We start from the raw sequence: 27,058 nt of genomic DNA, 5'->3' as shown, positions 1-27,058 counted from the left end.
GCCTCCACCTTCGCCAGGGCCCTCCCTGAACCCTCAGCCCCTCTGTTCCAGGTATTTAGGTGCCCAAATCTCTCACATCCTTTAACATACAGCAATATATACAATCCCTTTTTAGGGGGAAGCAGGATACACCATTCCCTGGAACACAGTCCCCAGAGCAGACCCTCCCCCAGGCCTCAGGACACATGCTTGGCCGTCATCACAGTGACCCCTCCCATCACTTCTAAGCCTTGCCAGGGGCGGGGACGGGGCGGTTCCTGCAGGATCCCAGCCTCACCAAGTCCACCTGGCAGATGGCTTTCACTTACAAACCCCTCTTGAGTTCACAGCACCTCAGTAAGACAGGCAGAGCAGGAACCATGACTAGACTATTGCTCCTGCCAAGATGAATAGCTGGAGCTAAGGGGGACTTAGTGATCTGCCTGGAGCGGCACAGAGAATCCCGGCAGTACCAGTACCACCTCCCAGGTGCCCTGTGCCCATCCGGGCTCTCATCAAGGCATCCTCCTCCCAAACTGCTGCCCTCTTCCGTGAAAGCAGATTTCCTCACCTGCCCCACAGACACCAGGCCCTATGGCCCTTCGTAGAGGCAGCAAGTGAACAGACACCAGCCTATGGAGCTGCCTCCCTCTGGCTCCAGGCCAGCCCAGAGCTGCCTCGTTCTCTCCCCACGTCCACCAGGCTGGCCCAGCACCACCATGCCCACTTCACTGTGCTCCCTCCACGGTGGGTACATTGTCGAGGGAAAAACACCTCAGCCATACCATACCACAGACCCAGGACCACACGCTGTCCACACACACAGTCCACACGACACAGCCCGCCGGTGTACGCAGACAGACCCCTGTCACACACAGAAATGATCATAGAGAGATGCTGACACAAAGACAGGAACACACAATGCATATAACCAGATACACAAAGTCACATAATGACACATCTGCTGTCAAGCAGGAACACAGAGCACAGAGTCACAGAGGCAGGAGGGATACCTAGACCTCTAAGCTGTGCAGTTACATTCTTAGGCACACCTACAGCTAGTCAATCACACCCACCCCGATGCCACAGTCACCACGTCCCCATGCACTCCCACACGCACGTACAGGTACCCTGGAACGCCTGCATGCGCACACACACACCCTCATATCCATGTATCACTCAGGGGCACAACCAGCACCAGGTCACCCCCACTCCAGACACACGGATCCGAGTTGCACACAGAGTCAATCCCACGCCTACTCCTGGGTCCTCCCTTCTCCCCCTCCCAGGGCTGATCCAAGAGTAGAACAAAAGCCCTGTGTCCCCTCCTCCCCTTCCCCCTTAACTCTCCTCTCCCCCTCCCCCCTCACCCCACCCCATCCCCCCACCCCCGTCAGCGTCCATCCCCTTTGTCCTCCTGCAGTTGAGCCTGAGCGGGAGTCCAGGCAGAGCGGCAGGGACATTGCGCCCAGGCTGTCAGGGGTGCAGGGCGGCAGGACAAACAGGAGTGGTCAGTGCACGAGCAGCAGCTGCAGAGAGCCTGGGAGAGGTCATGGCCAGGTAAGTGCCAGGTGCATCTGGGGACTTAGGATGCAGGACCCCCCTGGCTCTGTCATGTCTACAAGTCTGAGTGTGTGTTTGTGGGTGTATGTGTGACTGTGAAAAAGAAACAGGGTGGCATGTCAACTTCTAGGGGCTGGGTACCTCAGCCTGTGTCAGCACCCTTGGCCTGAGGTGCCTAGACTCTTAGCTGGGATAAGAGAAAACTAGATCAAGCCCTGCCTGGAAATCCCTACCTTTCATGTTCCAATGGGTTGTCCTTCGGCCCCCAGACTGGAAATCCCTAGGGTGGAAACTGGGTCTGATGTCCCAGTGTGTCCACAGTGCCCAGTGCAGGAGACAGCAGGAGAATGAATGAAAAAGTACTGGCGCACTCCCCAGGAGGGGACTCCCTCCCTCTCCCCTGGCAGCCCCTTGTGCCGGGACATCTCTGCAGAGAGAAGTCCCACCTGACGCTGATGAGACCTGCCCTCTTGGATGTCAGCTGAGAGTGGGCTGCCTCCTCAGCCAGTGGAAAATAGAATGAAGGCAGCATGCTCCCATGACCCCTATCAACTCCTTCCGGTGGTCCTGCGCTGCTCCTTGGGATACACCCCAACCTTGGCAAGTGTGGCTGAGCCGCTAGGCATGCAGAGTCTACAGCCAGGTGGGTTCAGGGCCCAGCCCCTCTACTTGGGCAATGTAGTTAACCTCCTGGGACCCTGCCCATCAGGAAGCTCATTTCCTCTGATGCTAAGACAGGGGATTCACCACACTGGATGGCCCAGGCATAAACAGTGAAAGCCAGACTGACTCCTGGGCAAGATCTGACCTCCAGGGCAAAGCAGTCTCAGGGAAGGCAGAGCAGCTGGGATCAGGAGAATGGAGGGAGAAGCAAGGAGCAGAGAGCAGAGGTCTGCTCCCCTAGAGTAAGTTGCTACATAAAGGTGTGTACTCCTTGTCCCTGGAAGTATGCAAGCAGAAGCTATATGTTCATAATGGCCAAATCATAACCAATCCGTTACAGCCCTTCAGGCTACAGAACCCTTTCACAAACACCCCTCCTTTGATCCTCACAGCAACCTCTGAAGGGCAGGTTCCATCTATGTGATTGTTTCCTCATGACAAACTCAAAAAAGAAGAGGGGAAGAAGTCTAAAGAAACTCTTCAGGTTTGTGAGGGTCAAATGAAATTATGTACATAAAAGCAACTAACACATGTGGTGTGCTCCCTTCCTCTTGGGTAAAAACACGTAAGGAAACACTTGTTGAGTTTGTACTGTATACCTAGCACTTTTCATACATTCCATTTCACAGTCAACAAGTCACCACAACCATGTGAGAGAGGCATTATGACCGCATTTTAGATAAGGAACCTGAAGGGGAGTAACTTGAGCAGGTCACACAGCGAGTCAGGGACACAGGCAGGATTAGCACCCGGATCAGTCCTTAGAGCCAGCTCTTTCCACTCCCCCACAGGGCTTCCTTGAGAACAGAAAACTTACGAAAAAGGTCAACTTCCCTCTCAGCCTGGGCTCTAACCTCATGTCCTCTTTCCCTCTGGGCCTCTGCACAGGCTGTTCTCTCAGCTGGAGACTTCCTCCCTCCACTCCCTTGCCTTCACCTGGCTAATGCTACTTATCATTCTCAGTCTCCTAATGCTCTGTACTTCCCCATGGGACCCTGCCACACTGCGAGCTCCAGGAAGGCAGGGACTATGTCTTGTTCACTGACTGGCACAGAAAAGGCTCTCAATAAATACTAACTTAATGTATTCACTCGACCTATTATGGGCCAGATCCTGTACTCTTGGGGAGGGGCAGACATTAAATAGAATAATCAGGGTGTGGTCAACAGGGAGCACCTGTCGGAGATCCCAAGGAGAGTGGACGGGGTGAGGAGATGGGGGTAGAGTTATACCCCCCGCACATACTGGATCTCTGTGGGGTCGATTGAATTCCTTGACCAAAGGCTACAGCTCCTGTCAGAGGGCCCTCCTTATACAGATATTTTGTGCAGGTTCCAATAATCTCCCAGCCCTCCGCCTTTAGACCTTGGGGAGGTAAAGTCTCCCTGCTATTGGTAGCCACGTGGCACTGCTCCATCCCTTGTGGGAGTCCCAAAACACTGTCTATGCTTTTGTAAATCCTTCCTTTATTAGAATCTCCTTAAGTTACCCCATCTGAGAGCATGCCATCTGTCTCCCGCCAATACTGATAGGAAAAAGCTTAGCACGTCTGAAGAACAGAAAGAGCAGTATGGCTGATTGGGTAAGTGGAGGAGGAGGTGGTACAGCTAAGACAGGGTCTAGACCTTCAGGTAGGCTGGGACTAGCTCATTGAGGCCATTAGGAATCTCGACGGGTGGACGGAAGGAAGAGTGGTTGCATGAATGAAAGCACACTAGTTAAGATAATGCGCGCCTGCCTGAGTAAACCAGTGAACCAACGGAAGGAATGGTGGGTGAGAGGCCTCCTGCCCTCTAACCGGGCCCCAGCCAGGTGGATTTGCCGACGACGCGGTCTGTGTTCTCTGCTCGGCAGGACGCTGGAGGGCCCGGTGCCGGAGGAGCCGGAGCTGGATTGGGGCTCCGAGGAGCCGTGCGCGGGGTCCTGCCACGCACAGCGCATCCTGCAGACCCTGAATGCGTATCGGCGGAGCGGCACCCTCACCGACGTGGTGCTACGTGCCGGCGGCCACGACTTCCCATGCCACCGCGCAGTGCTTAGCGCGGGCAGCACCTACTTCCGCAGCCTGTTCGCGGCTGGGCAGCCAGAGCGTGGCCTGGCTATGGTGCCCGTGATACCCGAGGTGCCGGGCCCTGCCGGGACAGCGGTGGCGACGGCGCTGGCCGTGGTGCTCGACTACCTGTACGGAGCGGGCGTGCGGCTGCGCGCGGAGGACGAAGCGGCCGCGGTGCTGGCGCTGGCCGAGCGACTGGGCGTGGCAGGCCTGCGCGAGGCCTGCGCGCGCTTCCTCGAGGGTCGCCTGCGCGCCGCTAATAGCCTGGCGCTGCGTCGCGTGGCCGCTGCCTTCTCCCTCGCCTCTCTGGCCGAGCGCTGCGGCCGCGTGCTGCGCCAGGCCTTCGCCGAGGTGGCGCACCACGCCGACTTCTTGGAGCTGACGCCCGACGAGGTGGCAGCGCTTCTGGCCGATCCAGCGCTGGGCGTGGCGCACGAGGAGGCCGTGTTCGAAGCGGCCATGCGCTGGGTGCGTCACGACCCGCCAGCCCGCCGCGGACAGCTGCGGCGCTTGCTGGAGCACGTGCGCCTGCCCTTGCTGGCGCCCGCCTATTTCCTGGAGAAGGTAGAGGCCGACGAGTTGTTGCAGGCCTGCGATGAGTGCCGCCCGCTGCTGCTAGAGGCCCGTGCCTGCTTCATCCTGGGCCGCGAGACCGGCACACTGCGGGCCCGGCCGCGGAGGTACGCCCTGCCCCCTCCCTCCCAGCTGCCCCTTGCCTCCTGCCCTGCGTTATTTCCTATGTTATTCCCTTGTTCAACCGCTCTCTCAGTCCGCCATCATCCTTTAATCCTATCACTTGATCATGCCTCTTGAATGAGACTGTCATACATACAACAGACATTTCATAGGCTTGGTGCTGGGTCCTTAAAGAGTTCACAGTCCAATGGGGGAAATGCAGGGATCTCACATCTCGTGCACATTCTGCCTCAGTGCGGACTCAGGAGTGATTTGGAAACACCCTTTACCCTCAGGGAGCACAGTCTAGTAAGGGGTATAAATAGGCAGGGCTTGGGGGAAAAAAAGGAAGGCTTATTCCCACCCCTGGAACACCAGACCAGAAGAATTTGGGTGGAGTAGTCAAGATGGTCTGTCACCCTCACAGGAATAAGGGACAGACTCTGTCTTACTCATCACTGTATCTCCAACAGTAAGCTCAGGGCCTGGTGCAAGATGTTCAATATTTGTCAAAGGAATTAGGTAGGAATTGGCTAAAGGGTTTGGAAATTCTGGTGGGGTCAGTGGGAGGGAGAATGATTTGCTGAAAGGGCGTGTAGCCTGGTTCAATGGATTTAGTGATTAGGGGATAAGTTTAGGAGATGGTTATAGGAGGAGGGACACAGCAAAATTAGTCCACGATGGAGGTCAGAAAAGGGTGAAAAGAATGAGTTAGTGGCACACCAACTTGGGCTTGAATTCCACCTCTGTCTCCTACAGCTACATGACTTTTGCAAGCCAAAGTCAGGATTAAACAAGGTGATTTTTCTAGGTAAGGGTAAGGACTCTGTAAAGATTCTTTTCTTGTAACTTAGAGGTCAGTAGAATGGGGTAAGGAGTAGTGCCCCTCTTCCCCTCAATAGCCAGAGGGGAGGCTGAAAGTGGCAGAGTCCAGCATGCGGAGGGTGGGGAGCAGAAGCGCACGGAAGGGCAGCAGGACCATATAGTGCAGTCCATGAGTGGGTGAAATAGGGCTGAAACACGTGTGTGGGTTAACCGGCATTGGGCTTGTCCCCACGCCAGATTCATGGACCTCGCTGAAGTGATCGTGGTCATCGGCGGTTGCGATCGCAAGGGGCTCCTTAAGCTGCCGTTCGCCGACGCCTACCATCCCGACAGCCGACGCTGGACCCCACTGCCCAGCGTGCCCGGCTTCGCGCGCTCAGAGTTCGCGACCTGCACTCTCCGCAATGACATCTACGTCTCTGGTGAGGGCGGAGCCATAGCCGGAGTCCCACAGAATTGGCTCATCACTTCCCGTGCGCCGCCCTCTGTTCTTCCCTCCAACCAGGCTACAGGAGCAGATCGGTCCTGATAACCTACAGTTACTGGCTGAGGTGGTACTGCAGAGCCAATCACCGGTGTGACTCCACCCTTGCAATGTTGACTTCAACTCAGATTAGTACTCATCACTTCTCTTTAGCCTAGCATGTGCTGTGCATTATGCTAAGTAGCTTACATTAGTTATTTAATTCCCATTACAACCCAATTTTATAGGGAAATTAAGAATTTCCCCTGTTGTCTTGACAGTGGCAAAGATCGGTTTGATACCAATGGATGGTGCCCGCCCTGAGATTCGAGCCCTAGAGGCTCAGAGAATAAAACACAGTCCCTGCTCCCCTGGGGATAGCAAGAGGGCCTGGGAACAACAGCTGCTTCTCTCTCCCTAGGAGGCCACATCAACAGCCGTGATGTGTGGATGTTTAGCTCCCATCTGCACACCTGGATCAAGGTGGCCTCACTGCACAAGGGCAGGTGGAGGCACAAGATGGCGGTCGTGCAGGGGCAGGTAGGGACACCCGGCAGCTGCTGCCTTGGGCTCAAGGTAGAGATCTATGGACTGACAGGGGGAAGTCCTTTACAATCCGCTCCCTGTAAGAAGGGATCTGAGGCCCCCAAAAGAAAAAAGGACTTGCCCAAAGTTGCATAATGATGCTAATGCTAATAATGATAGTAATTACTGTAATAGTACAGCCTAGTAGCAGGTGGTCAAGGGTGTGCGCTCTGGGGCCGACGAGCCTCGGTTTGAATCTTGACTCTGCCACTTAAGACCAAAAAGAAAAAGGAAAAAAAAAAATCTGCCAATTATCTTTGCAAGCTACATCCCTAATTCAGAAATGCAAATAAAAGTGCTTCTTAGGATCACTTAAGTAAGGTGGTAAACCTTTAAGAAATTAGTAGGTATTTTTATTAAGCATCAACTTGGTGCCAGTTATTTTACAGATCTAATCTGTATTCAACACCCATCCTACAAACCAGTATCATCCGGTTAGTACAGGAAAATCTGCTAAGGGAGGTTCAATTATGGGGAGTCAGGACGCGGAGCCAGGAGCTGGGATGCGCCCCTGGCGGGATAGTTTCTCCACACACAGCCAGAGGCTGTGGGGCCGAGACGCAGACAGCCCTGACTCTTGGCGACCCCCTCATCCACAGCTGTTCGTGGTGGGCGGCTTCGACGGCCTGCGGCGCCTGTGCAGCGTAGAGCGCTATGACCCCTTCTCCAACACCTGGGCTGCTGCGGCCCCGCTCCTAGAGGCAGTGAGCTCAGCTGCCGTGGCACCCTGCGCCGGTCGGCTCTACGTGATGGGGGGCGCCGGGCGGGACGGCGTCAACACCAACAAGGTGAGCTGGGAGAGGGCGGTGGAGGCCTGCTGTGTGCCTGGCGCAGAGCTGGGCCTTTCATGTCCTCGTCCACGCACTGAGGAGTCATCCCCATGTTTCAGGCAAGGAAATGAATTCAGAGATGACCCAAAGGTCACACAGTAGGTCTGGACCCGAATGCTTGGGCTGGTGCCATATGGGTTTCAGAGATCTAAAAAATTAAGTGAGGGCAAGGGTGGGACTAGTTAAAATGCTTTTCCTCCATTCCAAAATACAATACACTTGGGACTTCCCTGGCAGTCCAGTGGTTAAGACTCTGCACATCCACTGCAGGGGGCATGGATTCGATCCCTGGTCGGGGAACTAAGATCCCACATGCCACGTGGTGTGGCCAAAAAAAAAAAAAAAAAAAAAAACACTCATTATTGAAAATTTAGAAAACAGAGAAATAGAAAAAAGAATCATCCATAATCTCACCACCTAAGGATAACTACTACCATTAATATTTGGTGCGATGCCTTCTAAGCTTCCTCTGAGTTGACTTTTGCTTTTGTTTTAGTAAAATTTTCTATTCTGTTTTTTCTTGTTCCAAGTATAAGCACTTTCTACATGCTTAGAAACTCTTCACAGCCATCATTTCAATGTCTGTGTAACAGTCAATGGAGTGGATGAATCACAGTCTACCAAATTTTCTATTGTACATTTAGGCTTTCTGTGAATAAAAACTGATCTTCGTTGTGGCAGCTCCCTCCCCACCCTGATGGCCTCACAGGCATGTGATCCTGAGATCTGACTCTTTCCCAAACTAGGATCTCTCACCCTCCTCATTCCCCCTCCACTCCCAGCACACCTTCCTGGGCTGGCTGGGGGAATGCCCTTTAGCACCTTCTTGTGCAGCACTGACATGAATAGGCCATTCTGGGGGTTTCCAAGGACACAACTGAGGAAGTAGGGAGTAAGGTGAGCAGGCAACTACAGGTATGAACCCTCAGAAATTGTAGGCGTCATAAACACCTGTGAGCCTAGGAGGCCTGTGGACAGCTATAGAAATGGGGGCTGTGAGACATCCCAGCTGGAATCTGGTCATGACCTCAGCACACCAGGGAGGAAGAGGGTTGACAGTATATGCAGCCAGGAATGCATCTCCATGGGGGACCTGCTCTGAGAACCCATGCAGATGGTATCTCCACCTCCTGGTATACAGACCTCTTCCTGGACCTTGAAAGATGAAGAGGCTTTTGACAACGGGAGTCCAGGGGGAGGAGCTGGAATGTGGAACCAGACTGAGCACACGTGAGGGGAGACACACATGCTCAGGCCTGGTGGACATAGGCATATGTTGAATGAGTCCCCTTGACCGAGAGAGATAGGAGGTGTGGGCAGCAGGGCAGTTGAGGGGCAAGGCTTCACCTCTGCCACTCCTTCCTCTCAGGTGCAGTGCTTTGACCCCAAGGAGGATCAGTGGAGCCTGCGGTCACCAGCGCCCTTCTCGCAGCGGTGTCTCGAGGCTGTTGCCCTGGAGGACACCATCTATGTGGTTGGGGGCCTCATGAGCAAAATCTTCACCTACAACCCTGGCATGGATGTCTGGGGGGAGGCAGCTGTCCTCCCCAGCCCTGTGGTAAGTGGAGGGGCCTGGGCACAGCCCTGGCACTGGTTCCATTTAGGAGTAAAAACGCACTTCTAAGGATCTGGTTCTCAGAGGTAGTGAGTCCTGTGTCTGACTCCATGCTAGGCGGTTTTACTAGGCGGTAGTTCTCTAGCTTTGTCCCACAGTGATAATCAGCCTTGGGCTTCAAAGATAAGGAGACTGGCCTTAGAGAGGTTGAGGCCACCAGTTAAAGCCATGTAAGGCAGAACCTAGAACCCCAGTCCCAAGTGCTATAGCTTTGGATGGGGGGCTTGGTCTCAATGACCCTGCAGTCTCTCCTGATCTGTAGGCCACCAGGTGGTAGCTTACTGTTGGAGGAGGGGGGAGAATGGAGAGGGGACTTGGTAAGTTTCCCTTGCCTCAGTGATATCAGAGAAGGGAGGTCTAGGCCCTGGACGCTCCACCCCTGCATTTCTTGCCTCCCGGCACTGTTCTGTTCCCTCTCCAAAGAGACTATATAGGGGTATGGATGGATTGGTGATCCCTGCCAGTTCTGACCTCCAGTGATTCTAAGAGCCTGAGATTTCTGGCTTCTCTGAGTCTGGTGGTAATTATTATTGGAGTGCTTACTGTATTTCAGGCACTATGTAAAATGCTTTACATGCTTAATCTCATTAACTGTTAAGGGAACCTTATGAAGAAGGTACTATTATTATTCTTACTTTGCAGATGAGGAAACTGAGGCCCAGAGAGGTGAAGTGACTTGTCTAAGGCCATTCATTTAGTAAGGGTCAAGCCAGAGCTTGAAGTCAGGTCCACCCAATTCTTACCTCTCTACCTTCCAGACTGCCTACTCATATTCTGTGGGTCAAGGTTTTGTTGTCTGGCCTGGCCAGCTAGGGACAGACGGAGCTCCCGGCTGGACCCTATAGCTAATTGTCTTTCTGTCTGTCCACCCAGGAGAGCTGTGGCGTGACTGTGTGTGATGGGAAAGTCCACATCCTTGGCGGGCGGGATGATCATGGGGAAAGCACCGACAGGATCTTCACCTTTGACCCCAGCAGTGGGCAGGTGGAGGCCCAGCCATCCCTGCAGCGCTGCACCAGCTCCCATGGCTGCGTCACCATCGTCCAGAGCCTGGGCAGGTGACTCATACTTGAACCAGGAGGTGGGGAGGGGAGGGAGAACTCAGGTTCACCACTGCTCCCCTCATGGCAGCTCGGTGTAAACAGCCTCTTAGCTTACTGCCCCTTTTCTTGTAGAAATAAAACCTCCTTCAAAGGTTGGGTCTGTGTTCCAGCTCAAGCCTCCTTTGCCTGGAGAAGTAATGCCCAGTATCTGCTCCCTGCTTTGACTCTTTACAAAACACCTTCATATGTTATTACCTCATTTACCGTCATAATAGCAGCGTGGACATTTTAAAAAATTATGAAATATTTCATGCATAAAAAGAATCTATTTTGTATAGTTTAAGAATTATAATAAAATAAATATGTGTTCCCACGACCTAGCTTAAGACATAGATCACTAGCTTAAGAAATGCCTTTGTAGGCCCCTCTATTTCCAAACCCATCCCTTCGCACGTTCCTCCCAAGAATTGTCACTATTCTTAAATTTCAGATTATCGGCACTTAAAAAAAAAACCTTTTAGTGAGCTAGTTACTAATATCTGTATTTTACAGAGAAGCAACTGATTTTAAAAGATAAGGAGACTCACCCAAGGCCACATACTTAGTAAGAGGCAGAATCTATGACTCATAGATTCCATGAAGCTTTAGAATCTATGAGACACTTCTGGCCAGGATGGTTCTCCCTTTCTAAACCACCCTCTCCAATTCAAACACCTATAGCAATGATAGATAAAATTAAAAGCCAGACAACTGAGGCATAGGCTTGTAAGTAAGCAAACATGTCTGAGGACCAGAAACAGAATTGTAAAACGTAAGGCAGAAGCTCAAGCTTCTAAATTCAGATTCTGGGATAAAGGCTTTAAAACCAGGATGACAAACCAGGGTCACTGCTAGAAGCCTGGGCCAAGGTGGGGCTCCCCCGCTCATGAAAGAAGCTGAAACAAAACAGAACAGTTGTAGAACCCTGAGCTGCCTCGGGGGTCAAGACTCGCAGTAAACTGGAGGCCCCCGGTAGTGGGCACCAGAGCCACAGGCCTCTAAGACACCAATGAGCCCAGCTTTGCACCTGGATGTGTGAGATCCCCAACATCAACATGGGGTACAAGCTCCTGATGCCATTATAAGCGCCTGGGTTGGTCTGGGGCTGAAGGGCAGCAACATAAAACTGCTGGGTCGGGAGGGGTGAACTCAGTAGAAAGAGAGGGAACAAAGGACTGATGCCACAGACTCTGTGAATCAAGGCCCAGCGGTTCAGATTCTGTGCCTGTATTTCTGAGGCCCAGAGGAGCTAGCCAGGCCCCACCTGGGGCTCCCCTTATTTGCACTCAGATTGCCTTCTGAAGAGCTGTCATCTGCTCCTCCATCTCCTCCAGCACAGGGCCAGCACTAAGCCCCTAGCCATCTTCCAAAGCCCCAGGGCCCTGTCTGCGGGATCTCTCCAGCTGGGGCTGACCCATCACAGAGCAGCATAAAGGCCCGGGTCCCAGCTGAGCTCCTACCCTCCGATTATCCCAGATTAGGGAGCCTGTGACCATCTGGACACAGCTGATAATGGCAGAGGGGGAGGGCAGTGGAGTAGACGCCCAGCCTCAGAGCCTTCCTGCTCCCACCCCATGCATAACACCCAGGACAAAGCAAAGGTGCTGTACTGCTTGCTTACCCAGGCGAAAGCCGGAGTGGAAAGGGTAGGGGCAAATCCAGGGCAAGCTCTCCCCAGAGACATGGGCATCTTACCCAGGCTCAGCACTTCTATGTAGCCAGACAGATTGCCCAGTTTCCCCCATGATGGCCATTTGTGCCCCAGTGCTTGCTCATGCAAGTGCCAATGCCCTTTGCTGCTCTGTCTGCCTGGGCAGACCTGACACCATACACCCAAGAGCTGACCACTCCCTCCTTGTACCCCTTCCTTATCAGCCCTTCTTCCATCACCTGACATATGGCCAGGCCTTCGTGTGACATCTCTGGTCTCTCCTGACACACCCATAGGATGCCTCTTGAGGCAGGAAAGGTGTCACCTTCATCTCTGGGTCCTCCAGTGACTGGAACAAACCCTTCCACTGAATACCTTAAATCAAGGTTTCCTGGATTTCTATCTCATAATACCTGTGAGGTAGTTACTACTGCTCCCCTCCCCACCTCCCACCTCCGATTACAAATGAGTAAACAGACTCAAGAGTTGTGAAGTGACCTGCTAACTAAGGTCACAGGGCTGGTGAGTGGTGGCAGAGCCAGGATTCCAACTCGGGTCCAGCTATCTCCAAAGTCTGCTTCCTCCATGCAGCCTCTGCTAATCTGAGAAAATGGTGTGGGGCACAGCAAAGCAGTTGTTTAGAAGCAGGAGATAACATCATTTCCACGTGGGAAATTCCAGCTTGATAGGATACTGTCCCTGACCTTCTGGGCTTCCGACTTGATGAGACATGGTGCTTGTCCCTGGTGAGTGAGGCTCACAGGAACACAAGCAAAAGGTGACAGCCACGTGTCCTAATTACAAGGACTACTGGTTAGACCGAGACCATATACAGAGGATCCCTCTGGCTCCTAGTCCACTGCTCTCTGGCACCCCAGGCTGCCTGCTGAATGTGAACTGTTACCATTCAGTTCAGAGGGAAGCCAGACAAGTCCATGACCCCTTAGCCACACACGGGTTTGCCATCTTCTCACCGGCTGAGAACAGAGACAACTCTTGGTATGCAATCAGAAAACGATGAACCCAAATTTAATTTTTGAGTTTCTTTTTTGAGTAGATCTATTTGTAAAGATTGATATTTTATGACTGTAATTCTTTCTTAGCGGGCTTTCAAAGAACAAGGAGAACTTTACTTCTTACATAATAGAATAAAACTTTCTGTTTTGTAATCACTATATGGACTTGTTGAATTCTTTTATAAGTCTGAAACATATCCATGCTGTATATGCTACCCACCCATTAGTACAGGAAAAAACATAGTATATGTAGAGTTCCCTACTATCTGCAGTTTTAGGTAACCCCTGAGGTCTTGGAACGTATCCGCTGCAAATAAGGGGGGACTACTGTATTAAGTTGTTCAAGAGGAAAGATTTCATCACATAATTCTTTGTGACAAAAACCTGGACTATCCCATTTTGCTCAAAGACAATGTGACAGTATGTATCTTTCATGATGACTATGCCCCCAAATTTACTTGGTAGTTTGTTACAGTTCATAGAGACAAGCTGAAGGCAGCTGTACATAAAGATGAGTGGAGAAAAACAGATGCTGTAGAAATTTTTAAAATTCATTGGTCATCTGAATTGACCTTTATAAATCTAAAAGTGAAAATGTTTTAAAATTATGAAGCAAAGAAAATGGCTATCCTCTCTTCAACAAAGTTATAAGCAACCAAATTTTTTTTTTTTTTTTTTTTTTTTGCGGTACGCGGGCCTCTCCCTGTTGTGGCCTCTCCCGTTGCGGAGCACAGGCTCCGGATGCACGGGCTCAGCGGCCATGGCTCACAGGCCCAGCCGCTCCGCGGCAATGTGGGATCTTCCCGGACCGGCGCACGAACCTGCGTCCCCCGCATCGGCAGGCGGACTCTCAACCACTGCGCCACCAGGGAAGCCCCAACCAAAATTTTTTAAGGCACTGCATGTTGACAAGCCAAGTGTAATACAAAACAAAACCAAAAAAGCCCCAGAAGCTAGAGCTTATTAGAGATGTATTTGAAATCTGGAATGAGCAGCTACAAGATAAATACCTTCACTTCATGGCAGCTGATAAACATTTCACTGCCTTCAAGTAACATTGCTCATTTGGGGTATATATCCTTCTAGACAATGAAAATGTGAAGTTGTTTGCTGTTATAACTCATATATGTATATGTATGTATACACATAGAAATATATGTATATATGACAGCTCTACAGAGATACAATTCACATACCATAAAATTCACCCATTTGAAGTTTACAATCCAGTGTTTTTAGTATATTGTTATGCTGTTAATACTTGCTGAATTTTAAATATTTTGGATACTTGTTAAAATTTATAATAAAATTTACTTTCACTATTCCTTTATTCTTACAGTGACTTAAAATATAAAAGGGGGGTGTTTATGGGCCCAGGTGGTAAATAGTGATGGCTATTTTTTCTGGTATATTAAGGGTAAAATCAGTGAGTAAAAGATCCATTTCCTCTGGTCCTCCTCCTGATGGGAAAGCAGCCCCCCTACAGTACCTATGCTCTCCCTTCCCCTCCCCCTGTAAAGCAAATACATTATTAAAGGTTACGGGAGCCCTACCCTCTCTCTAGGCAATTTTGGATTTTAATGGCTCCAGCTTCTCTGGTTCACCACACAAAGGACTGTCGGGTGCAAGCTCGTCATGGGGGCAGTCAATGGCTTGCCAGTGAGGGCAGGATGAACCCATCACAGCTGTCCTCACCAGAGGACAAAGGCCCAGCTGCACCTGGCCGGCTGAACTATTAGTGCAATACAGGACTGAGCAGCAGAAGTGTGGTTTCATTTGAATTTCAGAGCTACAGGTCTCCATCTTTTTTGTTGTTGTAGAAACAAGAGTTTGGGATAAGTTGTTGCCAATCTAGGATCTCATGTTACTTGTTCTCAAATGAGAAGTGGTAATCTCTCTGAGACAGTCTAAGTACAGCTGACCCATGAACAATATGGGTTTCAACTATACCGGTCCACTTATATGCGGATTTTTCTCAATGGTAAATACTATAGTACTAAACTACCCGGGGTTAGTTGAATCCACAGATGCTGAACAGCAGATATGGAGGAACCGCATATACAGAGTTGACTGTTAAGTCAGGGTCTGCACCCCTGATGCCCCCATTGTTAAGGGTCAAACTGTATTTTCCTAAGATGTATTGCATGGGTTAATCAACACTGCTATAAAATGAAGTTAGTAATGGAATCTGCCCATAACAGGGATGTTGGGAAGATTAAATGATACACCCACAGCAGGCTCAGGGCATATAATAATCTATAACAATAATCTCCTCACCATGGTCATGCTGCTTATCAAGTTATAAATGTAGCTTTGATTAGTAACAAATAGAGAAATGGCTTAATAGCCATTTCATAAAATAATGTCAAGATCTCATGTCTCTTAGGGAGAAAATAGTTAAGAAAAACTATCTTTAGAGACAGAAAATGTTGACTATCAACGATACCTAAATGTTTTCTTGGTCTGATGTTGACAGGCCTTACTGACATACAACAGCTTCATTTATACGTAGCCACACTGGAGCTCAGAAACAATCACTAAATGAAACACGGCACAGAAAAAGGCCATGTAAAATGGGGCTAGTGATACCTGCCCAGCTATGCTCACTTCCCTGTAGAAGCAGAAAGCATGGCCCCTGTGGTCAGGGCCCTTACAGTTAGGATGGGGAAGAATCCATTACCATGAAGTTAGCTATTAATGATTTCCAAGAGGATAGATATGCTAAGTAGGTAGTAATAACGGCTAGCATTTACTGAGCACTTGCTATGAGCCAGGCACTGCTAAAAACATGCAGATGAACAGAGGCACAGGTATGTAACTGATGTGCCCATGCTTGTACTGCTAAAAGTTGTGGATTTAATTTTGAACCCAGACAGACTGACCTGAAGGCCTGGGCTTGTAACTTGTCTCCAGATGATATAAATGACACATAGTAGGGAAACATACTGATATTTAGATCTCCTTTAACTCCCATAACAGCCCTGTGAGGTAACTGAGGATCAGAAAAGTCCAAAGGCATCCTCTCAGTGAATGAGTGCTGGTGCCAGCATTTAAACCCAGATCTCTGATTGCAAAGCCCAGTTTCTCCCCACAACCCCTCGAGTCTCCTTTGTAAAGTGCTCTGCAAGGGAAAGGTATCCTCCACTCTCACTGTGCTGACACCCTCACAGCCTTTGCCACATTTCCCAACTAGGAGTGGAGATTAGCTGACCTGGGGTGGGAGATGGGAGGGTGTGCCAGCCCCAAGCCTCCACTCTGCTGTGGGTTATAGCAGCCTTTTCAACAGTGGTTTGCAAAACCAGATTGTCTGGGGGTGGAACCCATCTCCCTAAAATTAACCATCATCTGGACCCCACCAGTTCCTGTGCCTTTCCTGGTTCTACAGTGCTGTTGGTCTCCAACCTTGTTTGCCCTTTAGGCCTATTCCCACACTCTCCCATGCCAGCAGGTGTTCTTTCCTTGCCTGATGGGCAAGTGGTTCAATCAGCACCCAGCTTTTGAGGCCCCCATCACCAGCTGCCAGGAGTCCTAATGACCAGAACCTAATAACTCTTCAGAGCCTAACAATAATCTTTTGGTGAAGAGTCCATGGAAGGCTTCAGCACTTGCTTCCATGTTGCCAACAGCCATTATTCCCACCAGGCAGTCCCAAGGCCATTTCACAACATGGTCTTGGCTGACCAGCATCAACACCTTGCCTACTGAGGGGAGGGGCCACGGCATGAGTCTGGCCACAAGGTTAGACATCAGATGCACACCTGGAAACCTGAACCTCAAAGGAAGTGAAGCAAAGAAAAGGACGGCTGAAAAAATCATTCACTGGGAATCTCAGGGTGGTAGTGATGACATCCTCTAAGGTAGTTTGCACTTCTTGATGAGCTGTGATTATGGAATGCTCATGTCAGCGCTACATTACATCTTACGTGATTTTCTTAAGTAACTTAACACTTAATTTAACCCCTCCTCCACCTGAGTAATGGGTAGACAGAGGTGTTCACACTGATAATTCAAGCTGCATACTTGCACACTAATAATTTGCATACTTTTCTGCACATGTGTTACACTTCATGAGTTTACTTCTCCCTCCCCAAGCTACTTTGGTGCACCCTTCCTGTTACAGCACCACCTGGTGGTATGTTAACAGCACTACTGAATGACAGACTTGACCTCCAGTTTTAAGTTTGCAGAAAACTCACTAGGAAAATAAATTTAAAAGATCACCTGATCAAATATGCAAAGAACTGACTGGCAATGCCAGTACTAGACACTAAGATTCTAGATGACCAGGACTGTCTTAACCTGTTTCCAGCACCACTACTCCACAGGCACAGGCTCAAATTAGTTGAAATGGTTTCACTACCAACAGTCTCCTCATAAATGAACTACATCATAAGCCCAGAAATAAATACAGGAATAAATCAGCTTAGCTCAGTTCTCACGTTAACATTTTTCAGTAACCACCTCTCTCAGCCCTTTCCATAAAACTTTCTTTCGCTTGAGAAAGGGCTCATTCCTGGAAACGTGCCACTCCAGGGTAAGGGAAAGCACAGGGAAATGAAAAAATTTGTATTCAGGCTCTAGTTCCTAGCCACAAGATAAAACATTTACATGAACCCACTCCCTGGAACACAGTAAATGGTCATTAACACATGAGCTATTTCAGTGGTTGGAGAATTGTAAAGTATTTCTACTACTGAGACATGGTCTCAACTCCATTAACACTGACAAAAACAATGAGATGTTACTCTCTAGACAGTAGAAACATCCAAGGCTCTGTTAAAAGGGGACACACACACAGATAATGTCAGCGTGCCCTCAACATAATTCACTACCTCTAATTAATCTTGTAGGATTTTTATGCCAGCCTGTCCCTCACTAGTTTCACCTGAATAAGTGAAAAGCACCCAATTTCTAATAGATACATAACAGCAAACACCTTCAAAATATCACAGATAAAACTGTAGATAATTTAAATGTTCTTTATACTTTTCTAGAGTGTAATGGTTAAGAGAACAAGACATAGAAATGTGGATTCTAACCGCAGCTCTATAATGCTTAGGCAAACTTACTTCTGAGCATCAGGCTCTTTCTTCATCAGCAGCACAATCAAATTCCCTTTTAGAGATGTTGAGGATTAAATGAGAATGTATATACCTAGAAATGAACACCACCTAGAGCACAGCATAACCCAAAACGTAATGGTCATTACATTTTCTATGTGCAATAGAGAAAATGATCCTAAATATGTCCTTCTAAACCTCTAACCCTGAACTCCAGGTTGAGTCAATCAAGGTGCTGCCCTGTTAACAATCAGCCACCACCGTCACCAGATTTACTCCCCCACAAGGTATTTCCTTGGTTACTTCTGCTTGGGTCCTCCTGTTCCGGACCTCTCCTCACAAGTACAACTGAAACCAACAGGATTTTGAGGGAAAGCACACGAACACTGTTAACCAGACAGCCCTAAGAATCTATCAAGCAATGGTCTCATGGAGTGACATGACCATCAGTCTGAATACTGGATGTAGAGTCTAGTCAGGCCACAGGTCTTTTAAAAAGATTTTATTAAAGGTCTTTATAGAGCAACATCCAGACTCCAGATCCAGCGGCCAAGGAGACCCTGAAACCAAATAAAACAAATAAAGTACAATAAGAACAGAAAATACACCTGAATATCCGGTTCGCATGAAAATTAATACACAAAGAATGTCTAGAAACAACACAACAGGCGCTGGGCACAGGAGAGGCTTGTTGTTACTGTTTTAAGAGGGTTGCTTCAGAACAGCTAATTACTAGCAAGAGTGCCTTGAAAATTTTAAGGGAGGATAATAAAGAAAAACTCATTTACAACAGTGGTAAACGTAGGAATGTCTTAAAGAGACCAAAGGCACACACTCCTCCCAATAGCATACCATGTTAAATGAGTCCCTGGCTCCAACCTGTGTTCTCTCATGTAAAGCAAGTGTAATCCGATTTTTATCCACTAGGTGCTCTCACAGCGTGGGACACAAGTGTTAACAAGGACAACGGGATAGGGTCCTATTCTGCCCCCAGAGGGCCTTACAGACATACCTATTATGCTGTGGGTACCGGCTGAGGCATGGCAGGCGGCTCTGGCTTCCCACCCTTCTGTTCGGAGATGGGAGTGGTGGGCAGTATTTCATCTTTGGGTTCCACAATGCTCACGTGATCAGGCAGGGGCTTCTTAGGGCCAATCTTACCAGTTGGGTCCCAAGGCAGCATGATCTTTACCTTGATGCCCAGCACACCTAGAAGATGCCATAGTTAAGACCGAGCTATGGTTCCATCGCCCCCCACTACACAACGGGATGGAGCAGAAGGAAAACAGGAGGCTACTCAAGAAGCCCTGGGTCTGGTCCCTTCTCAGACAAATGCCTCTAATCAATCAATGAAGAGGACACTTTTGCAAAAGGAACCCATGCACAGCACCACAGAACGTGGCACTGACAAGGACCAAGAGCAGGATGTGCCCTTTCTGACTCGTCATCGTGTCATCACTGAAGGGTACACAAGTGGCCGAGACAAGGACAAACCAACTCTCTACAACGAAGCTAAACAAAATTGCTCCACGACTCCCAGACAAATTCCCCAAACACTGAGGTGTGTATATAAAACCACGTCTACCCGTTTAAAAGCCCCTTGCCCCAAGCACTCCTGGCTGCTCACCCTGTCTGAGCAGCACGTGGCGCACGGCAGTATCAACATAGTAGTTAACAGGGTCCCCACTGTGGATCATCAGGCCATCCACAAACTTCATGGATTTAGCCCTCTGTCCTCGGAGCTTCCCCGACACCACGACCTCGCAGCCTTTGGCCCCACTCTCCATGATGAACCGCAGCACACCATAGCAGGCCCTTCGGGAGCGCAAGAGACAAATGGCCAGTTGTGTTATCACCAGACAGGATTGCTCAACCCCACCATGCTAAAGAAAAAACACTCATTAGCCTGCACTGACTACTTTCAATGTTCCTTTAATGGAGAATAAGTCTGACCAGAGCCTGACCCAAGAGCTAGAAACTTTCTTCCATTCCCATCACACCTAATCTTAGGGAATTCCTTAGGGAAACACACGAAGTTCCTTCTAACCAAGTGCTTTCCAACCTTGGCTGCACACTAGGAACGCCTCAAGGTTAAAATGAACCACTCTGGTGTGTGCAAAATTCACCTGGAGGGATTATGACGACAGACAGCTGGGCTGCACCCCCTATTTCCCAATTCAGTGAGCCCGGATTGGAGACTGAGAATTTATTTCTAACCAGTCCTCGGATGATGGCAGTGATGCTGGCCCACGGACCAAACTTTTGCGAATCACTGTTCTAAGCGGCAGAGCTGGCGTTCAAACCAGGTGGGCAGTCTTCTGCACATCCTTGCCTACAGCACTGCCACCATGTCAACCTGTCTACAGCACAGCTCTAGCGTCCCTCCTCCGCTGAAAAACCTCCCAGGGCTCTGCGTTAAGTATTAACAAATTCCAGACACCCAGGCAAGGCATTTCCATTTACTCCACAAAGAGTGGAACTACTCAAAGAACTGCCAGCTGCAATATTACGAGCAGGCCCAGCGCTAGGGCCAATCTAACCACCTCATGTCCTTCACTCCTCATGTTACTATCTACATACACGGAAATCTGACTAGATTTTAAGCTCTCATCAGGGATGAGTCTTAGCTCTTTACAGTCCCCAGAGAATTAACAACACATAATGGATCTGAATGACTCCAAAAGGAACCCTAACCACTCCCCCGCACTACCCCGTTCTACTTTTGTTTTACTCCCAAAGCACACCCAGAATAGTTCTCCACCAGAGCACCCACCACTCTTTAAAAACTTGATTCTTTACAAGTCTTTCTTATTAGGCCGCCAGTTCAGTGACGACATGGATTAGCAACGTCTTATTGTTAAAACCCTCAGAGACTAGCCGAGCCTGTCACATAAAAAGAGTTCATTTACTAAATGAACAAAATGCTGATATTCTGACCCACAAAAGGACACAACCATTAAAAATCTCAGGACACTTACCTCCGCACAGCAAGGCCTCCTAGGAGTTTGTAACGCAGAGACTCTGCCTGGGCAATGGCACACAGACCTCTCGTGGCCACCTTTTCAGCATAAAGCTTTAAGAAGGAAACAAGGCACATCCTTGAATTTCTTACCTTTGCCACTGTTTTCAAATAAAAACCAGTACATCCATTATACAAGCATACACCATTTTATGTATCATTGTACTACCCAAGTACTAAAGCACTTCTAATGCCCACACCTAACACACACTCAGTGACATAGGCTGAACTATTCCTCATTGCCCTCCCACCCCTAGCTCTTTCTATGGCCACACCAAGGAGACCGATGGGGCATCCAATCCTTCATATGTATCATTACTATACCCAAGGTGAATGTAAAATCCTGCTAAGTGCTTATGAGAAGAACTTCAACAAAATACCAATCCATTTGTATTACTCACTGATCACAAATAACTTTTCAGGGTGATAATATGGGTTTTCAGAAGTACCATCCTAAAGAGCCATTTCCAGGTCCACAGTAACCTCTGGCATAAACCAGGACCACTCACCTCTACACTGCCCTCAGGGAAGCCAAATCTCTTCTGAACCACAGCAGTCAATTCCCGGATCCGCCGGCCCTTCTCACCAAGAACATTCTGTGTCCTGGGGAAAATAAAGAATGGCAATTCACAGCTCTCATAAAATTCCAGATGTGATTTTAAATCTTGCGCACGTGTGGTAGTAAAATCTCATTCATCTGACACAAGCCAAGTATAAATTTTGGATGACAAAAACTAGAGTTAATTTTTTTTCTAAATGCAGCTTAAAAAAATTACATTCAGTAAGACCAAATTCATTGATTGTCCCCCTAAGTTTACAGAATAGACCACCTTAGTACAGACGACAATTATAGGCGATGGCCAGAAAAACGAATTTTTACCTGGTAGCCAAGATAATGATTTCTGTCCTGGTTGGTGTAACTCGGACCTCAACTCCAGAGTACCCATCTTCAGCCAGCTCCCGAGTGAGAAACTCATTCAGTTCAGCTTTGAATATGCCGTCAGCAACAAACTAACCAAAAAGTAAATTCAAAATTAGGATGTGGGCGCAGGCTCACTTTTTCTAGCCCAGCCTTTCCACCAATGCAACCCTCATCAAAACTCAACGCCTCCAACAAATGACCCATCATCGATTATTTTACCTTTGTTCCAGAAAAAACATGGCAACCCTTCTCAGACAAATGCCTCTAGGTCATCTTTTGGAAGTTACTTTGACTCAGGGCCCTTAAAACTGTGCCACAGAACGCAGCACAGGGTAGGAGCCACATGGACAAAGAGAACACCTCCAGTCAGACTCGTCATCTTCTCTTCACTGAAGGGTTTTAAAACTATCATTTATATGTACACATGCTAAACAAAAAACTGCTCTTAAATGGCACATTTAGAACTAATTCAGCACAGCAGGAACACTATGTTTGCAACCAGCAAAAAGAGCAGATAGTGACTTTAGTTAAGCAGTCTCACCTGTAGACACAACTGGGCCCATGAGAATCCCAGCCACCTTAATTATTGCCTTAATTATTCCCAGGTGTTTCACAAAGTCGGCAAATCCCAACTCACAAAAGCGTGTGGATTTCACCTTAACATAGATGTTATGCGTACACAAAATGGCAAATTGTCTAAAACCAAATGCACTTTACACACTTCTCTCCCATGGAAAAGCAAAGAATTAAACTCAAGGAAGCGTTTCCCCCAGGTCCCCCCTCCATTTCCCCAGAACTTTTCCTTGGCCCCAGCTGGAACAAGAAATTGTCAGTAACCTTCCCGACTGAGGTCTTTGGGGTCAGAAGGCTGCACCCCGACAGGACTAGTAAGAAGACAGGAAGAATACACTGCTACAGCCCTTTCCCAAAGCCACAGTTAAGATGAGGGAAATGGCTCATGCCCTCAAAACACCACACGTTCACTAATTTTATTGATTGACCAAGAAATGCTCACAAGCGCCTTCTCCGGGGTAGGAGGGATCCCCGGTGCTCATCTCTGCTCTCCGCCCAGAACCGGCAGAAATCTCTCTCTCCCATCCCCACCATACTGCGCTCGCCCGGCTCGGGCCTGCGCTCTATCAACCGCCATCCGCGGCCCACGGGAATGCCACGCGGCCCAGTCACTGCCCGAGGCATGGCAGGGAGCCGCGGGGCTCGCGACGGCACCCAGAGAAACTCCTGACCCGCGCGGCTCCAAAGTTCCCTGCAACCGGGCCCCGGTGTGTCTCACCTTCCTCTTCTTGGATATCTGCACCGCCATCTTGCCGCCACGCGCCGCCGAAAGGAAAAGGAGGGGTTAGTGGGAGGAAGTGCGGATAAAGGGCGCGGTTCGACGACAAAGAACTGCGCGACGTCGACGCCTGTAGGCGCTCATGGGAAATGTAGTTTTTACTTTAGGAAGGAGGTAAAAGGAAAGAGAAGAGTAATGTAGACACCTATAGGAAGAAACAGGATCAGATCAATCGGAACTTAAAAACTACAAGGGGGTTTAGAGTCCAAAAAACGAGCAACGTCCGGCGCAGAGATGGAAATTACAGTTATAAGCTCACACAACAAATGCATGGAACCCTGGTCCCTACACTTTACGCTGTAATGAAAATTGGCTGAAAGCCCTCAATGAAATTCATTGAGGCGCCTATCTCTTCCAATCTGTGTCCATTTCCTCTGTTCCAAATGATAATAATAATAGTATCTAATATGTATTAAATATTCTAAGGACTGTTTTTTCCCCCCTAAGGACTGTTTAATTCCCTTTATATTATTAACCCATTTACCTCTACCTCACTTTCATAGTCTGTTACAACTTGTAACAGAAGTCACAATAGTGGCTCACAATTCTTTTTCAATTAAAAAAATTTCCCCTCACATTTTATTACGAAAAATTTCAAGTGTACAGAAAAGTTGGAAGGACTGTACAGTGCACACCCATATATTCATCACCTAGGTGCTGCAATTAACATTTTTGCTATATTTGCTTTATCATATATTTATCCATCCCTCTATCCACACAACGATGCATCTTTTGATGCGTTTCAAAGCTACTTGCAGACATCAGCACACTTCACTCCTTAACACTTCACCAACAGTTTTTTTCCCAGCTTTATTGAGAAATACTTGACATACATCAATGTATAAGTTTAAGGCATACAACATAATGGCTTGATTTACATACATCATGAAGTGGCTTGTGGTAATCAAGAAATGATTACCACAAAAGGTTCAGCTAACATCCATCATCTCATATAGATACAAAAAAAAGAAAGAAAAAAATTTTCCTTGTGATGAACAGTTTTATTTTAAACCTGAATAGTTTGCCTCCATTTAAAAATCAGATTTCTCTATAAAACTATTCTAGGTTTTCTTAAAAATATAGAAAAGTCTAGCAAAATACTGGGCCCACATTTCCTCATAGCAGCACTCTCCTTCCCTCTTATATGGAAAAGCGTTTTTCAATGTGCCAAGGTCTCTGGCAGCTTCACTCACTTATTGTCTGGTCCTAGAAGCCATTTGAGCTTTTCCCCAGCGCTGAAACAACTCTGATGCTGAGCTCTGTCCTATAATCATGGAATTAACAGAGTTCTGGGGGGAGCTGTACAGAGGGACCAGGGAAGATGGAAAGAATTGGATGAGCCAAAAAGACATTCTGTGGACCTGATGTACCTTGGTGATGGATTGAGGTTGAGGGGGAAATTGAGAATGACACCAGGAGTGGATGCTTAGTGACAACGCTCACTGAGGTAAGGAAATCAGGAACAAGCTTTTTTCTCCATGTGTCATCTCCCTCTGTCACTTCCTCTAGGATTGGGCCTCTCCTAGTTACTCCCATAACTATAACACTCATCTCACTGGGTTGGAATGGCCTGTCAATATATTTCTCCCACTAGACTGTAAGCTCCATAAGAGCTGAGACCAAGCCTGTTTTGTTCATTACATCCAGAGTCTAGGATATGGCCTGGCTCAGGCCCAGTGTCAATCAAAGTTTGATTATCAAGCAAATCAGTGCATGAATTCTAGATCAGTTTTTGGTTGTGTGGTTCATATGAATTTGCTTACAAGTGCCATGGCTTACTGGGTTGCCCACAAAACCAAGTTGCAGAGACTCACAGCTAAGGATCAGACAATGGCAAGTTCTTTCAGGTAAACGTCGCCACTGGAGTCTCCACAGTAGCTCGTCTGCTGCCCTTCCCCAATGACACAAGAGTATGCCTGCCTGGGTATTGTCCTCTGGTCCCAGGAGAAAGCCCATGAAGGAAACCTTTAGCTTTATCATAATGCCTTTCACTTTATCTAACTATTATTAAGAAGACGTTATATTACTCAAAATAACGCTGTAAAAATAATAGTAGTCACAATACACTGAATTCTTTTTTTTTAATTTTTTTTTTTTTGGCTGTGTTGGGTCTTTGTTGTGCGAGGGCTTTCTCTAGTTGAGGTGAGCGGAGTCTACTCTTCATTGTGGTGTGTGGGCTTCTCATTATGGTGGCTTCTCTTATTGCGGAGCACAGACTCTAGGCACATGAGCTCAGTAGTTGTGGCTCATGGGCTCAGTAGTTGTGGCGCATGGGCTTAGTTGCTCCACGGCATGTGGGATCTTCCCAGACCAGGGCTTGAACCCGTGTCCCCTGCATTGGCAGGTGGATTCTTTTTTTTTTTTTAAACATCTTTATTGGAGTATAATTGCTTTACAATGGTGTGCTAGTTTCTGCTTTATAACAAAGTGAATCAGCTATACATACATCCCCATATATCCTCCCTCTTGCATCTCCCTCCCACGCTCCCTACCCCACCCCTCTGGCAGGCGGATTCTTAACCACTGTGCCGCTGGGGAAGTCCTGAATTCTTTTTTTGAAAAGAATATTTATTTATTTGGCTGCACTGGGTCTTCATTGCGGCACACTGCATCTTCGTTGCCGTGTGCAGGATCTTTGTTGCAGCATGCAGAGTCTTTAGTTGCGGCATGCGAACTCTTAGCTGCGACATGTGGGATCTAGTTCCCTGGCCAGGGATCGAACCCAGGCCCCCTGCATTGGGAACTCAGAGTCTTAGCCACTGGACCACCAGATAAGTCCCTACACTGAATTCTAATTAAAAGTTGGGACCGTGAGGGAATTCCCTGGTGGTCCAGTGGTTAGGACCCTGTGCTTTCTGTCAAGGGCCCAGGGTTCAATCCCTGGTCAGCTGTTCGGCATGGCGGGGTGGCGGAGGGCGGAAGATATCTGACTTTGGGACTTCCCTGGCAGTCCAGTGGTTAAGACTCCTCGCTTCCACTGCAGGGGGCGCAGGTTCAATCCCTGGTGGGGGAACTAAGATCCCGCAAGCTTCGCAGTGTGGCCAAAAAAAAAAGTTGGGACTGCGAGAATGACTTAATCCCTTCCTGGATATCCAAAATGTAAACAAGGTTTACTCAGTTTGGCCCTTCATGCCACAGGAGTGTACCTGGAACTATGAAGAGAGGGCCACATGTCTGTGAGTACCACCCAGGTCCTGTCCTGAAATTCCTAAAAATCAAAGGTGAGACTTGCCTGGTTGAATGAATATAGCCCACAGTTTTGGAGTACAGTTCAGTCACTTGAAGACCAGCACAGTGGAATCTCATAGAAAGCATTTAACACATGCCGATCCAACTAGAGGAGCTTGGCAAAAAAAGAAGAGAGAATTTAAATTGAGTGAGTTAAGGGACTTCCTTGGTGGTGCAGTGGTTAAGAATCCGCCTGCCAATGCAGGGGACATAGGTTCAAGCCCTGGTCCGGGAGGATCCCACATGCCGCAGAGCAACTAAGCCCGTGGGCCACAACTACTGGGCCTGCACTCTAGAGCCCGCCAGCCACAACTACTGAGCCCACCAGCCACAACTATTGAGCCCGTGTGCCACAACTACTGAAGCCTGTGTGCCTAGAGCCCGTGCTCCACAGCAAAGAGAAGCCACCGCAGTGAGAAGCCTGCACACCACAACGAAGAGTAGCCCCTGCTCGCCGCAACTAGAGACAGCCCGCGCT

The 27,058-nt window shown here is 48.6% G+C and overlaps 2 protein-coding genes across 2 annotated transcripts; one reads left to right on the top strand and one right to left on the bottom strand.

Annotated features, from left to right (window-relative positions):
* The first annotated feature begins 1,469 nt into the window (after positions 1-1,469).
* Positions 1,470-10,578, top strand: KLHL35 (kelch like family member 35). The gene is made up of 6 exons (XM_079929992.1): positions 1,470-4,938; positions 5,996-6,180; positions 6,643-6,761; positions 7,406-7,594; positions 9,006-9,194; positions 10,125-10,578. The coding sequence occupies exons 1-6, from the start codon at positions 3,905-3,907 to the stop codon at positions 10,311-10,313; spliced, it is 1,905 nt and encodes a 634-aa protein (XP_079786118.1). The 5' UTR covers positions 1,470-3,904; the 3' UTR covers positions 10,314-10,578.
* A 7,969-nt stretch (positions 10,579-18,547) lies between these two features.
* On the bottom strand, positions 18,548-23,381 carry RPS3 (ribosomal protein S3). Its single transcript, XM_079929991.1, has 7 exons — positions 23,293-23,381; positions 21,960-22,090; positions 21,589-21,682; positions 21,039-21,133; positions 19,688-19,875; positions 19,073-19,269; positions 18,548-18,620 (listed from the first exon to the last, which is right to left on the bottom strand). Exons 1-6 carry the CDS (start codon positions 23,320-23,322, stop codon positions 19,076-19,078), a joined length of 732 nt encoding a protein of 243 aa, XP_079786117.1. The 5' UTR covers positions 23,323-23,381; the 3' UTR covers positions 18,548-18,620; positions 19,073-19,075.
* Between the last annotated feature and the right edge of the window lie 3,677 nt (positions 23,382-27,058).

This window comes from Stenella coeruleoalba (genome assembly GCF_951394435.1).
Source record: "Stenella coeruleoalba genome assembly, chromosome: 8".
NCBI lineage: Eukaryota > Metazoa > Chordata > Mammalia > Artiodactyla > Delphinidae > Stenella > Stenella coeruleoalba.
This window is presented reverse-complemented; position numbering and strand designations above follow the sequence as displayed.